Here is a 13,179-nt window from a genome sequence, read left to right on the forward strand (position 1 = left end):
CAAGTTTTATAGTATTCCTTATGATTCAAGACACACAGTCCAGATTACTGTTGATTGGAATTGGAAAATTATACAATGTTGTGGAGCTAATTGATATTGTATATATACAGCCAGCTGATCCGATAAGTAAATCCATATGCTACATAATATATGATGCCTAATATAACTACTGTATTGGAATTTATTCGCTGAAAAGACACTGTGTCTAAATGTTTTGTTGATTGGTTTTTCAATATACTTTTATCTGATTAAAAAAAAATAAATAAATCGGGGGCGTGGCGATTGGGCTCTAAGATGGACGCCTGAAACAGAAGCTCTGTCCGTCCAGAGAAAATCCGATCGCATCCAAGCCCACCGGCTCCATCCACAGCTATCCTACCTCCGCTGTGCCTGCCAACACTGCCCGACATGACGAGGCGCCGAAAAAATCTGCCGCAGCAGCCCACAAAGCTGGATTTCTTCATGACGCGCGGGCTCCAACAAAATGGCGCCGGCGCCCAGGACCAATGACAGGATCGCAAGACCGCGATTAATGCCGGCCACGGAGGACAGTCTTCTACACCCTCCACAGCACACACATACTACGAATCCTCCTCTGGAGCATCCAGCCCATCCACCAGAAGTCTGGCAAAGGCAAAGCAGAGGAAACACTCCCCAGCACGGCCGCAATCTGCAACTGGCATGGAGGTAAGCGGGCCTCAGCAGGATGATACCTCACCAGGTGCTCTCCCCAATGATCCCATAGCTGCATTCCCCACCTCAGACAAACCCATCTCAGACACTATGCTGAAAGAGATGTTGCTGTCCCTACGATCATCCCTACAGGCAGACCTGATCACAGGGATTAACAAGTGTCAGAGGGAAGTTCAGGCTGTGTGGACAGAGTGGAGAATAAAATGGATGAATATACATCTTCCTACAATGTTCTAGCTGAAGCACATACTGCTCAGGGAGAAGAAATTGCATGGCTGAAGGACAAAGTCGCAGATTTGGAAGACAGATCCAGGAGGAACAACCTCAAAATCAGAGGTATCCCAGAATCTGTCCCACCCAATCAACTCCCAGACCCTATTCTCGACTTTGGTCCCAACACTAGCGCCATCAGACCTCATAGTGGACAGAATCCACAGGGTCCCCAAACCTTCCTTCCTCCCTGATGAAATACCGAGGGACGTTATATTAAGGGTACACTACTACCACGTGAAGGAACAGATCCTACAAGCGTCGAGAAAACCCAGACACCATTCCTACACAATATGCCACTATACGTCTCCTCCGTGATCTTTCCAGACACACTCTGCAACGTCGCCGTAATCTAGCGACAATCACCAAGGCTCTACGGAACCACAAAATTCTCCACAAATGGAAATACCCTGCAACTCTCTCCATAACGCCTAATGGAACCACCATATCCATCAACACACTGGAAGAGGGAATCTTAGCCCTCCGGAATTGGGGTATCCTCCCAGACCAGGCCCCGCACCAGCCATCTACGTCAAGACCACACCAGGTCCCCAACGAATGGCAAGTGGTATCTCACAAACGTGCTAACAAGAAAAACACCGGTGGTAGCTCACAACCACATACAGGAAACCACTAGACTCTCCGGTCACAGGAGTAAACAACAAGTTTCTCTCCTCTTACCCTCCTGACGCAGATAGCAGTTACGTCATCACCAGGATCCGTTACAAGATCCATTTCTTACGCTCTTTTCCTTAACTTTACTTATTTTTTATTCCTTTTGTTCCTTGTTTAATGCACACAGTATAGACCGCAGCTATGACCAGTCCTCCATTGGAGAAGACAAGTCGCAACTTTCCATACAGCAATGTTCCACGCTAAAAACCGAGGATCACAGTGAGTATCCATACAATATATTCACCCAGCAAGTACACTTAAATAACCATGACGATTACCTGCATATCGATCAATGCTAGAGGATTAAACCATCCCACCAAAAGATTCTCACTGTGGAAAGAAGCCTGTAAACAGAAAGCTGATATACTTTCCGTACAGGAAACCCACTTTCAAGTGGATAAGACACCACAATGCTCGCATAAAGACTACCCACATGTGTTTATGGCGTGCACTCCCGACCACAAAAAGGGAGGAGTAATGTTAGCCCTCAAGAGCTCCCTTTCTTTTCAACACAAGGAGACGTATGCTGACAACAGTGGCAGATACCTCATTGTCACAGGGGTGCTAAACTCTCAACCATACACACTGGTAACACTCTATGCACCGAACACACGCCAACTTCACTTTATAAATAAAGTCATCAGTAAAGCCAAATCGATGAGATATGGGAAACTTCTGATATGCGGTGACTTTAACCTCACATCTGATCCAAAAATGGATAGCACCTCAAATAAACCCAGCGGCACGACATCCCTACGCAAATTGCTACACACAGAAGATCTGTTTGACGCTTGGAGATGTCTCCACGCAAATGAGAGAGACTACACCTTCTTCTCCCATAGGCACTGCTCATACTCACGCATAGAAATGTATATAATTGACAAATGGCTACTGGAACAAATATCAGAGGCTAAAATCTATGACATCACGTGGTCGGACCACGCTGTGATATCCTTGACTATAAATGAAAAGGGTGTCTCCCCTTGCTCCCCCATCTGGCGCTGCAACGTTAGGCTGTTACAAGAACATCAAACCCAAAAAATAATCTCTCAGCATCTTCAGGAATTTTTCCTCCACAATAACGCTTCTGTACAAGACCCATATACACTGTGGAATGCACATAAAGTGGTTATGCGGGGCATATTCATACAAATAGGGGCAAGAGAGAAAAAATTACATCTATTCAAAATAAATACCCTCCTATCTGAAATCCACACGGTAGAAACCCTAAACAAACAATCACTCACCGATATTTTAACAAACAAACTCTCACAACTTAGAGAAAGTCTAAGAGAACATCTTTCCCAACAATACAATACACTCGATACACCCCACCTTACAACACAAAATTACCAACCCACAAGACATAGCGAATCAATTCGCTGACTATTACAGTGTGCTACACAACTTAAATAAGGACACGTCAACACCACAACCGACCACGGAGACGATACAACAATTCTTACAAACAATACACCTTCCATCTCTCACACATACCCAAATAGAAGAACTAAATGCACCACTCACAAATCAAGAAATAGAAACTGTTATCACCACATTGTCAAATGGAAAATCACCAGGCCCAAACGGGTTCTCAAATGAATATTTCAAAACATTCAAACACGTATTATCCCCATATTTGCAAAAACTATTTACGACAGCGATGGAAACTTCATCTTTCCCCCAAGAGATGCTGAGAGCACACATTGTAACCTTACCCAAACCGGGAAAAGAACCCACCACACCAGCCAATTTTAGACGAATATCCCTTCTCAATACGGATATCAAAATCTATGCCAAACTATTAGCTGAAAGACTGACGAATATTATTCCCTCCATTATTCAGCGCGACCAGATGGGATTTGTGAAGGGGAGAGAAACCTCCGATGCTACAAGAAGAATAATAAATGTTATGCATTATGCCGAGCAGAGTCGGACGCCTTCTCTGCTGCTATCTATAGATGCGGAGAAGGCGTTCGACAGAGTTCACTGGACGTATATGGAAATGGTTCTGTCAAAGTTCGGATTTAAAGGACCTATATTGTCAGCAATCCTAGCACTATACTCGTGCCCGTCAGCACAAGTGTACACCTCTGGCCTTCTGTCCACATCCTTTAACATAACAAATGGGACCCGCCAAGGGTGTCCCTTATCGCCAAGTATATTCAACTTAATGATAGAGCCATTAGCAGAATCCATTAGAACTCATGCCTCAATCACAGGCTTCCAAATAGGCTCCCAGGCACACACCATAAACTTATTTGCGGATGATGTTATCCTTCTTTTAACAAACCCACTCACGTCACTACAGCAGGCCCACAATATCCTAAAGACATTTGGAGAGGTTTCATACTACAAGTGAACTATACAAAATCTCTAATTCTTAACATGGGAGTGCCACCAAACACCCAAACCGCCTTACAAAATAACCTTCCGTATACATGGAGCACAAAAGGCATTACATACCTAGGAATTACACTAACTAACAAAACCACCTCACTCGTCGGTGTCAATCTCAAACCGCTAATAACCAAAATAGAAACACAACTGCAAGATTACTCAAAAAAAGAATTATCCTGGCTAGGTAGGATAGCGGCCTTCAAAATGTCAATCTTACCGCAAATATTATACATATTCCGTAAGTTACCAATCCACATACCCCAATATTACATAACAACACTATCTAACCTCATCTGGAAATTCACTTGGCAGGGGAAAAAAGCTAGATGCTCTAGACACACTCTTACCCCACACAAAAAAGTCGGAGGAGCAGGCCTAGTGGACCTGGAAGACTACCTGTGGGCAGTCAGACTAGACCACCTCAAATTCTGGTTCTGTGAAGAAGACATACCACTATGGGTAGACATTGAAAAATCAAGAACCCCATATAATGACCTAAAAACATTTCTCTTGGGAGACACCTGGACCCCATGGAATCTTAAAAATCTTCCTCCCCCAATACAGGTGATAATACAAGCATGGAAACGCATTTTAAAACAAACCCACGCTAACACTTGTATAATAGAATACAAACTTACCACTGAACTACTGGAAGCTAAAATCCCTTCACTATCAGTAAAACCACTCATAAAACATGGGATTCTACACATACAAGACCTCCTCATTGACACAAAACTTAAATCTTTGGAACAAATCTTGTCAGAATTCAAACTGCCAAGCAACACGACTTTTACTTGTATACGAATAATACATTTCCTGAAGGCCCACCCGATACCTCCTATAACAGTACCGACCACTGCATGGCACTTTTACACAAACCATAAGACCAATACAAAGGGAATAACCGTATTCTACAACTTGTCCCAGGATAAACACATTTAAAAAATCCACCACTATTCGGAAATGGGAAACGGAACTAGGTACCACCTTCTCAGATACCCAATGGCAAACTGCTCTTAAAGAAATCCATAAAGCCTCTCACTGCGTCAAACACTGGGAATTGACGATCAAAATATTAAATAGATGGCACTATACACCATTTAGATTAGCCAAATACTATCCGGACAGGTCGCCACTGACTTAGTTAAATTGATGATAGGCAACTCTTATCCTCATATTGATTAGTGGTTCCAAATTAATAATAACTACTGCAGTAGGGAACAGACACAAAAGATACGCTCAGCATCTTTCTAAATTACTGTTCTGCTTTGTTATGACGCAATTGAAGGTTTTTATGCACATGATTAGGTAGGTATCACATTAATATTACAATTGTACATTTATGGTAACAAGGGGCGTTACATAGGCAGGCTAATTCTAATCAGGACTCGAAAGAATGTAAACATGTACTGAAAACATTATTAGTGCCGTGTGCACAGTGATGGCAGAGTGCAATACATACAAAATACAATACAATTATATACAGAACTTACAAATTTCCATTACACCACTATGCTGGCGGAACTGCAGTCACATAGGAAATCTGCTACATACATTCTGGGAATGCCCAAGCATAAAAAGCTTATGGAACCAAATTTTTAAAATCATATCCTCTATTACAGGCATCATTACTGCCAACAATCCCTCACTTGCAATCCTCCATATAGGAATAGAAACATTTCCCCCCCAATATAGATCTGTTGTCTCTCACATACTCCTCGAAACACGTAACCTTATACTCCACAAATGGAAAGATAATTCGTGCATAAATTCCTCAGACATTATAAAACATGTCCACCGTAACTATACGTTTGAACGCCTCATTGCTATCAATTCTATGCACTGTACGACGTTTGATAAGAACTGGTCAATATGGATAGAGAACTTTTGTAACGTATGAGTTGTATCCACCACATTACCAAATTCTGAATATATAGATATGTACAATGTGTGCATTGACCTTTGTTCATTTAATTTTTGTATTGTCTATTACCATGTTATAAACTATAAAATCAATAAAAATGTATTGAAAAAAAAAAAATCAAAGAGTCCATTTGGTGATAAAGTGTTGATAGAACAATGTTTCTTAAAGTGCATATGTAAATTTTGTCGGTCACAACATTGATAATTCGGACCGTCTCTAAAAGTGCATAAAAGAGTGAGAACAGGACACCACCACCGATAATACTGGGGAGTGTATGGATTCAATAGGACCTACGCCCCATAACTCATTCAGACTTGTCGGTGGTTATACATCAAATGAACGAAGCACCTCTGCGGGTATAAACGATTAAACAATTGGATGGTTATCGATCTCACCCTCTTCACTATAGCCACTGTCAACAAGGGAAGGGAGGCTCCAAGGAAATATATCGCCGCTTATAGTCTACAGCTGGTGGTGTGCTACTGGCATGCTGCTGGCAGATGTGCTACTAGGACCTGGGACACCCTGTGCTATACCATCATCCCTGCCAGTGGAGGCTGCTGAGAGGTAATGACTCGGTATCACGGGGCAGACTGAAGAGGGTAAGGAGGAGGAGAAGGGACAGATTTTTGCCCCATTACGTGTGGATTTTAGGTGCTCTTGCCAACGGCCTGAGTGGTTGGAAGTTAAATGCCTTGTTAAACATGTGGTATCCAAATGGTTGGTGTTTTTGCCACATTTGATGTGCCTGAGACACAGTTTGCAGATAGCAACAGTGTGATCTGCTGCAGATGTGCTGAAAAAGGCCCAGACAGCTGAGCTTTGGGGAGTGGGTGGGAGATAACAGCTGCAGAATTTAATGGAATAGGGTGGCTGCTCTCTACTCTTTTTTGATATCGGCCTCCTTGAGGTTGTGCCGCCTCACCTTCAGTTTCATCCTCTGCTCTATATGGCACCCAAGTGGCATCAGTGACCTCATCATCGTTATCATCTTCATCTCCTCCATCTTCATCATTACCACTGGAGACAACTTGGCAATATGCTGCGGCTTGGGGAACATGAATGCCAATTTGTCTACCAGTGTTCCTCCCTCTCTCTAGGCTCATGTTCCTGTCATCCTCATAATATAATAAATATAATATAATATTTGTCATCCAAATATATTTTCTTTAAAATTAGACATTTCAGTAACTTTACAAGTTTGCATGATTGCATTTCTGACATGTCTCAATATACAGCAACAACACGATTACTCAAAGAAGCTCCCCCTTTTATCAGTAAAAAGCAATCCTTGAACTCTAGTCACAAACTTTGACTAGGCTAAGATGATTTCATCAGCCTGCTGCAGACTGGAAAGAGCATTTCCTCAGTCTTCCTCAGTCTTCTCTTACCAAGTGATCAGACTGGAATCTGGCTGTTGACTGTAACTTTGTAGAAAGTCAACACCAAGAGCAAAATGTCAAAGTAAATTTGGAATTGCATGCTTGTTCCAAGATCTGTGGAATATATTGCAGGCACTGGACCCAATATGACAGCCAGAGAAAAAAAAAACATTTTCAAAAAGTCACCATTGGTGGTCTCCATATTCTCAGTACAGGTTTCCTAAAAAAAAAAAAAAAAAAACTGCAAATGGTTTGAAGCTTAATGTATTTCAGCTGTGAGTCTGACCGGCAGACCTGTCACTTTCACAGATTTCAGACACGTATTTTTATGATGTTTAGATACTTTTAAGTTAGTCATTTCTAAGAGCACATAGAAGGATTTTGCTTCAGACGGAGGAGGTGAAGGCTATTAACGCAGCGTCATAGCTCAAAGTTATTCCACTAAAGCCGAGAATGAGAAAATGAATTGAATTAAGGCTCAGCGCTTTAATCCCAGAAGGGAGCTCGTTATATGCTTTGGCTCCCTTACTCTTTACTGTATGGAAACTAAGCAGTGAAAACTGTAATAGAATTACAAGGGGGACATAAGGAGTCCAATAATTAGAGTGAGTCATAAGGAATTGGAGTCATTAAATCGTGATTAAGAACTCGGTGCACCCAAACCGAAAATTTCACGCCTAATATAATGAAATGTCACAATAATAATGAATAGTTATTTCCCAGTTAGCAGATGAAAATGGTATATTGCAAGAGTTTATTTGAGATTTAAAGAGCTGCACCAAAAGTATGCAGATATTGTTCTATAGATGTGGGTATTTTTGGATGTTAAATAATCAATTAATGGTACAGCAGATGGTTGGTGAGTGCATATAAATGTTTTTGGCAAAACTTGTACCTCTGGGCAAAGTCCAGGAACAAAAACATTGCAAAGATGTTGCTGAATAAAGGATCTACACTAGCCTTTTCTCAACCAAAGTTCCTTCAGAGGTGGCAAGGGGTCCATTAAGCAATGAGGAACGTCTGCCCCTACAATATGCTACCACTGGGCGCAATTATCTCTTCAGGTATCAGTGAAGGGAGTGAAGGGGGAGTGAAGGGGGAGTAGGGGGGGGGGCCCTCACTCACTCACTCACTCACTCACTCACTCACTCACTCACCTCCAGCGTAATAGGGTCCTTCACTGACCATCGGTGTAGGAGTGGACTTCTACACTAACCTAAAGGGGTTACTTTTTCACTAACCTCACTAAATGTGAGGGATATTTTTTACTGTCTAAATTTCTTCTCTGGATATTATAATTTCTTTAATTTAATGTAGTGCTCTGCCCTGTGCTGGGTAAATTTAGTTTTTGGCTCTGCTGTATTCAACTGAGCAGCAATTTATTTTTCAGGTCTGGTCAGGTCTCCCTAAGCCTGGGGGTTGATTGCTTCTGCCTGTTTCTGGAGGAGGGTTAGCCACTGTGTTATGAATATTTATTTGGCCTCAGCCAATCCCTGGGAAGGCTGCCCAGAAGGTGTGGCTAGGGAGAAAATACATGTTTGGGAGGGTCTGATCAAAGCTCTCTCACTTGGGAGGCGGCCTGTGTTACAGAAGAGCTATTGCTGCAAGGCCTCAGCATGTACCTGGCTGAGAGCTTTGAAGGGATCGGGACTTAAAGCGAAACTACTCTGCTTCTGAGCTCCGCAAACCAAAAACACTATTTCATTGTAACCACTTCAGCCCCGGAAGGGTTTACTCCCGTCCTGCTGACCAGAGCATTTTTTGTGATTCTGTACTGCGTCATTTTAACTGACAATTGTGCGGTCGTGCGACGTTGTACCCAAACAAAATTGACAAACTTTTTTCCCACAAATAGAGCTTTCTTTTGGTGACATTTGATCACCTCTGCGGTTTTTATTTTTTTGCACTATAAACAAAAAAAAGAGCGACAATTTTGAAAAAAATCAATCAAGGGGTTAAGTGTGTCCTAGGGAGTGATTCTAACTGTGGGGGGATGGGCTACCTAGCACATGACAGAGATCACTGCTCCCAATGACAGGGAGCAGTAGCTCCCTGTCATGTTGCTAGGCAGAACAGGGAAATGCCTTGTTTACATAGGCATCTCCCTGTCCTGCCTCTGCTCGCCGCAATCGTGGGCCGCCGGCGAACATCGAGTTTGCGGGACCCCAGGGCACGATCCTGCGTGGCATTTACTGGCAGGAGAAAATTGTCTGTTTTTTACTGGCTGCCAGTAAAAATACTGACGGTTGGCAACACTGACTGGATCTCTATGGAATTATTGTCTTATGACATCATGGGCTATATTTATATTTTTAAACTTTGTATTTAAAGCGTTGCTTCCTCCCTCCTTCTGGTGCCACATTTGGCACCTTTCAGGGAGGAGGAGGGAACGGGGGACCTGTTTTTGACAGGCCCCCTTTCCCACTTCCGGAGACGGGCCGCGGCGGGAATGGCGGTGGCAGCACCCGGGAGTCGATCCAAAGATCGGCTGGGGTGCCAACATTGTGGGCTCCCTGGACAGGTAAGTGCCCTAATATGAAAAGTCAGCAGCTACAGTATTTGTAGCTGCTGACTTTAAATTTTTTTCACCCAGGCTGGACCTCCTCTTTAATGAATACACTATTCACCTGGTGGATTTTGCCTCTACTAGTATAAGCACTGCATTTTTATTGTTATTTATGCTATGTTATTCCAGGAAACTTTTTTGCTAGCTGCTTTTAAGTGAATTATTTATCTGTCAGTCCTTTAACGGGCGCAGGTATTTTGTGATTTCTTCCCTTATCATACTACCCGCCTGTGTTCAACTACTGCAATAAAGCTTCAGAAATACACCATTAAATTTAGCCTTATTTTTGTTGGTGTGCTCTGGAACTGGTACCTGGGCTGGCAGCCACTTAACAGGTAAGGGAGATTTGTATTTTTTCCAGCAGCCCCTCCGGGGGTAATCACTACATTAATTTTTATTACTAAAAATAATATTATTGTATATAAAAAACCCAGGTGTCAAAAGACCTAAGAACACCACATTTTAATTATTTTATTTACGCCTATATTCACAACATACTGTTCATGCTAATGTCTCATTGGTTGTAGATATAATCATTTTTATAAAGGGTTCCGTGAGATCTAAACATTATTTAAAGGGTTCCTTTGTGTTAAAACACATCAAGGAAGGCTGATACCTGTATATACAGTGAAGCCCTTAAAGGAAAAGTTCAGGTTGAGATAAAAACTCCCCAGCTCTCAAACCCTAGTCCACCTACTTTATGTAATAGAGCCTTTCACAGTGTTTAAATCCTCAATTCCCATATCATTACAATAAGACCTCATTCAGTTTAATGGGAAGTTTCTGTGCAGGTGTGGGCAGCATGGAGAAGGTTTCTAAAGAGAAGATGTAAACAACAAAGGAGGCTGATGCTGGAAGGAAGAACTAAGTGAGCACCTGGGTTGGGGAAGTTTTAGCTTAGATTAGTTTTAGGGGGAATTTAACACTAAACTTGTGTTCTACAGAGACCATGCCTACACATTTACCTTTACAAGCAAACACACAATGGAAAACTGTAGAAGATGTTCATACAGAAGTGCTGCTAAATTCTCATGCAAAGATGTTAGCTCTGCAATTCAGCTTCCAGGCGTGTTGGATGGTAGGACCTCCTGGTCACCCTCAATGCTCCAATTCCCCCAGGCCCTAACATATCATGTGTTTTTGCTGGAAGTATAAAACCTTGTATCCTTGACACTGAAAGCCGTTGCATAGTAAGCCAAGTGCCATCTGTAATTTCCTGGTTATAGCGAAGACATTTGATTGTAACCTGCTACGAGAAGCAGGACTGATGGCTCTATGTACTCTCTAAAGCAGTGTCCAAGATGATGGTGCTGTTTAACTATGGCAAACAAAATTTGAACCCCTCAACGTTCATTGTGAACACTCATATCCTCTAATGTCCTGTATACACGATCGGACATTGATCGGACATTCCGGCAACAAAATATATGGATTTTTTCCGATGGATGTTGGCTCAGACTTGTCTTGCATACACACGGTCGCACAAAGTTGTTGGAAAATCCGATTGTTCTGAACGCGGTGACGTAAAACACGTACGTCGGGACTATAAACGGGGCAGTAGCCAATAGCTTTCGTCTCTTAATTTATTCTGAACATGCGTGGCACTTTGTGCATCAGATTTGTGTACACACGATCAGAATTTAACCGATCAAATTTTGTTGTCAGAAAATTTTATAGCCTGCTCTCAAACTTTGTGTATCGGGAATTCTGACGGAAAAAGTCCGATGGAGCCCACACACGATCGGAATTTCCGACAAGACAATCCGATCGCACTTTTTTCCGTAGGAAAATCCGACCGTGTGTACAGGGCATAAGTGTCACTTTAAAGGATAAATACACTTTCACACAAAGAGTAATTATCTCCCCCTACAACCTAAAGTACACAACCTCCCCTCTCCAAAGGCATACTTAGCTGTATCTTGCAGAATTTGTATATATCCTTTGAGTAACATCTTCTGCGCATTCTCTGTTTTAGAGCAGTAGCTTCCTATAGACTTTTACAAGGCTGTGCCCCAAAGATTTAGAGACAGTCCCCTAAAAGCCTATGGGAATCTACTGCACGGGGTGTCCTCAGCACATTTTTGCTGGAGATGTAAACCAATACTAAAGGCCTCAGATGAGAAATAAAGGTAAGTATCGAGGTAACGGAGGAAAGGGTGAGAGAGGTTATTTAAGTTGGAGGACAAAAATGATAAGTATTCTTTTTTGAAAGAGAACTTATCGTAGAGGGTTCCGCTTGAAGTCTGTACAAGATACGCTGAACACAATTCAACTTAACAGGAGCATAAAATGTGAACTCCTGTGTACTTATGCAACCTGCAGCTCCATGCTGTATAAGCCTGCTTGACTCCACTGCCTCTCTTTAAATCCAAAAATAAAAGGATTTTTATAAAAACATAATGTTACGGCAGTATTATTCAACTTTGACTCTTACCATTGTTGTAAAGAAGTAGTGATAATATTCAGTCATCATCCCCATGGAGAGAATCTAAAAACAACCAAAATGATTAAAAAAGTTAGACATTTGTTGAAAGAGATGGAAACTTTATTTTACTTTATGGAAAATGAAAACTTTATTGTCACAGTAGTAATACATTTCAACAAATTCAAAATAATTTATCACGAAACCACGAAATGTACTTGTATTCATTCAGTTTCATGCTGACTTTATGTTAATGTTTAAAGAATCTGAAAAACTTAACGACATATCAAATTATCCAAATTGATTCAGATCCATTTAGCTTTTATGTTGCATTAACATTTTTCATTATTATAAAAAAATTCACTACATATAAAATGGAAACATATAAATATAGTAAGGTATAAAAGTGAAATAAGATAATGATTCCTAGTTTGGGTTGGATGGAGGTAAATCCTTCAGAATCTCCAAATCATAACATAATGAATGAATACAAAATTCATTTTGTTCAATTTGTTATGTTATGATTCAGAAATTCTGATGGATCCACCTTCATCCAACCCAGAGTGCATAAGTAATCTTCCGAAATAACACATACCACTTTAAAACAAAAATAGCCAATCTTCTGATATAGCTTCCGAAATACAAATCAATTTGAAACAATGAATATACTAAAGGAATCTGGATATACAAAACAAATCCGAATAAACAAAACAAATTATGAAAATGAATCATTCTAACTAAACAAATATGATGAAATAAAATTATTAACTTAACGAAACAAATTTTTCTATTGTGCACATTTTTTGTAAATGGCACCCCAACACAGTGCAGTAGAAATCAATGCACC

At 41.3% G+C, this 13,179-nt stretch overlaps 1 protein-coding gene across 6 annotated transcripts in view; it reads right to left on the reverse strand.

The window, feature by feature from the left end:
- The window catches only part of GRIK1 (glutamate ionotropic receptor kainate type subunit 1), a 652,481-nt gene that overhangs the window by 251,461 nt on the left and 387,841 nt on the right, over nt 1-13,179 (reverse strand). For all 6 annotated transcript variants that reach the window (XR_012241793.1, XM_073617099.1, XM_073617101.1 and 3 more), the window contains exon 5: nt 12,345-12,398. Coding sequence is in view for 5 of the 6 variants with exons in the window: in XM_073617099.1 (XP_073473200.1) it covers nt 12,345-12,398 (54 nt within the window). In the remaining variant the exon portion in view is untranslated. The remainder of the gene's footprint in view (nt 1-12,344; nt 12,399-13,179) is intronic.

Source organism: Aquarana catesbeiana, linkage group LG02, assembly GCF_042186555.1.
Source record: "Aquarana catesbeiana isolate 2022-GZ linkage group LG02, ASM4218655v1, whole genome shotgun sequence".
Lineage (NCBI taxonomy): Eukaryota > Metazoa > Chordata > Amphibia > Anura > Ranidae > Aquarana > Aquarana catesbeiana.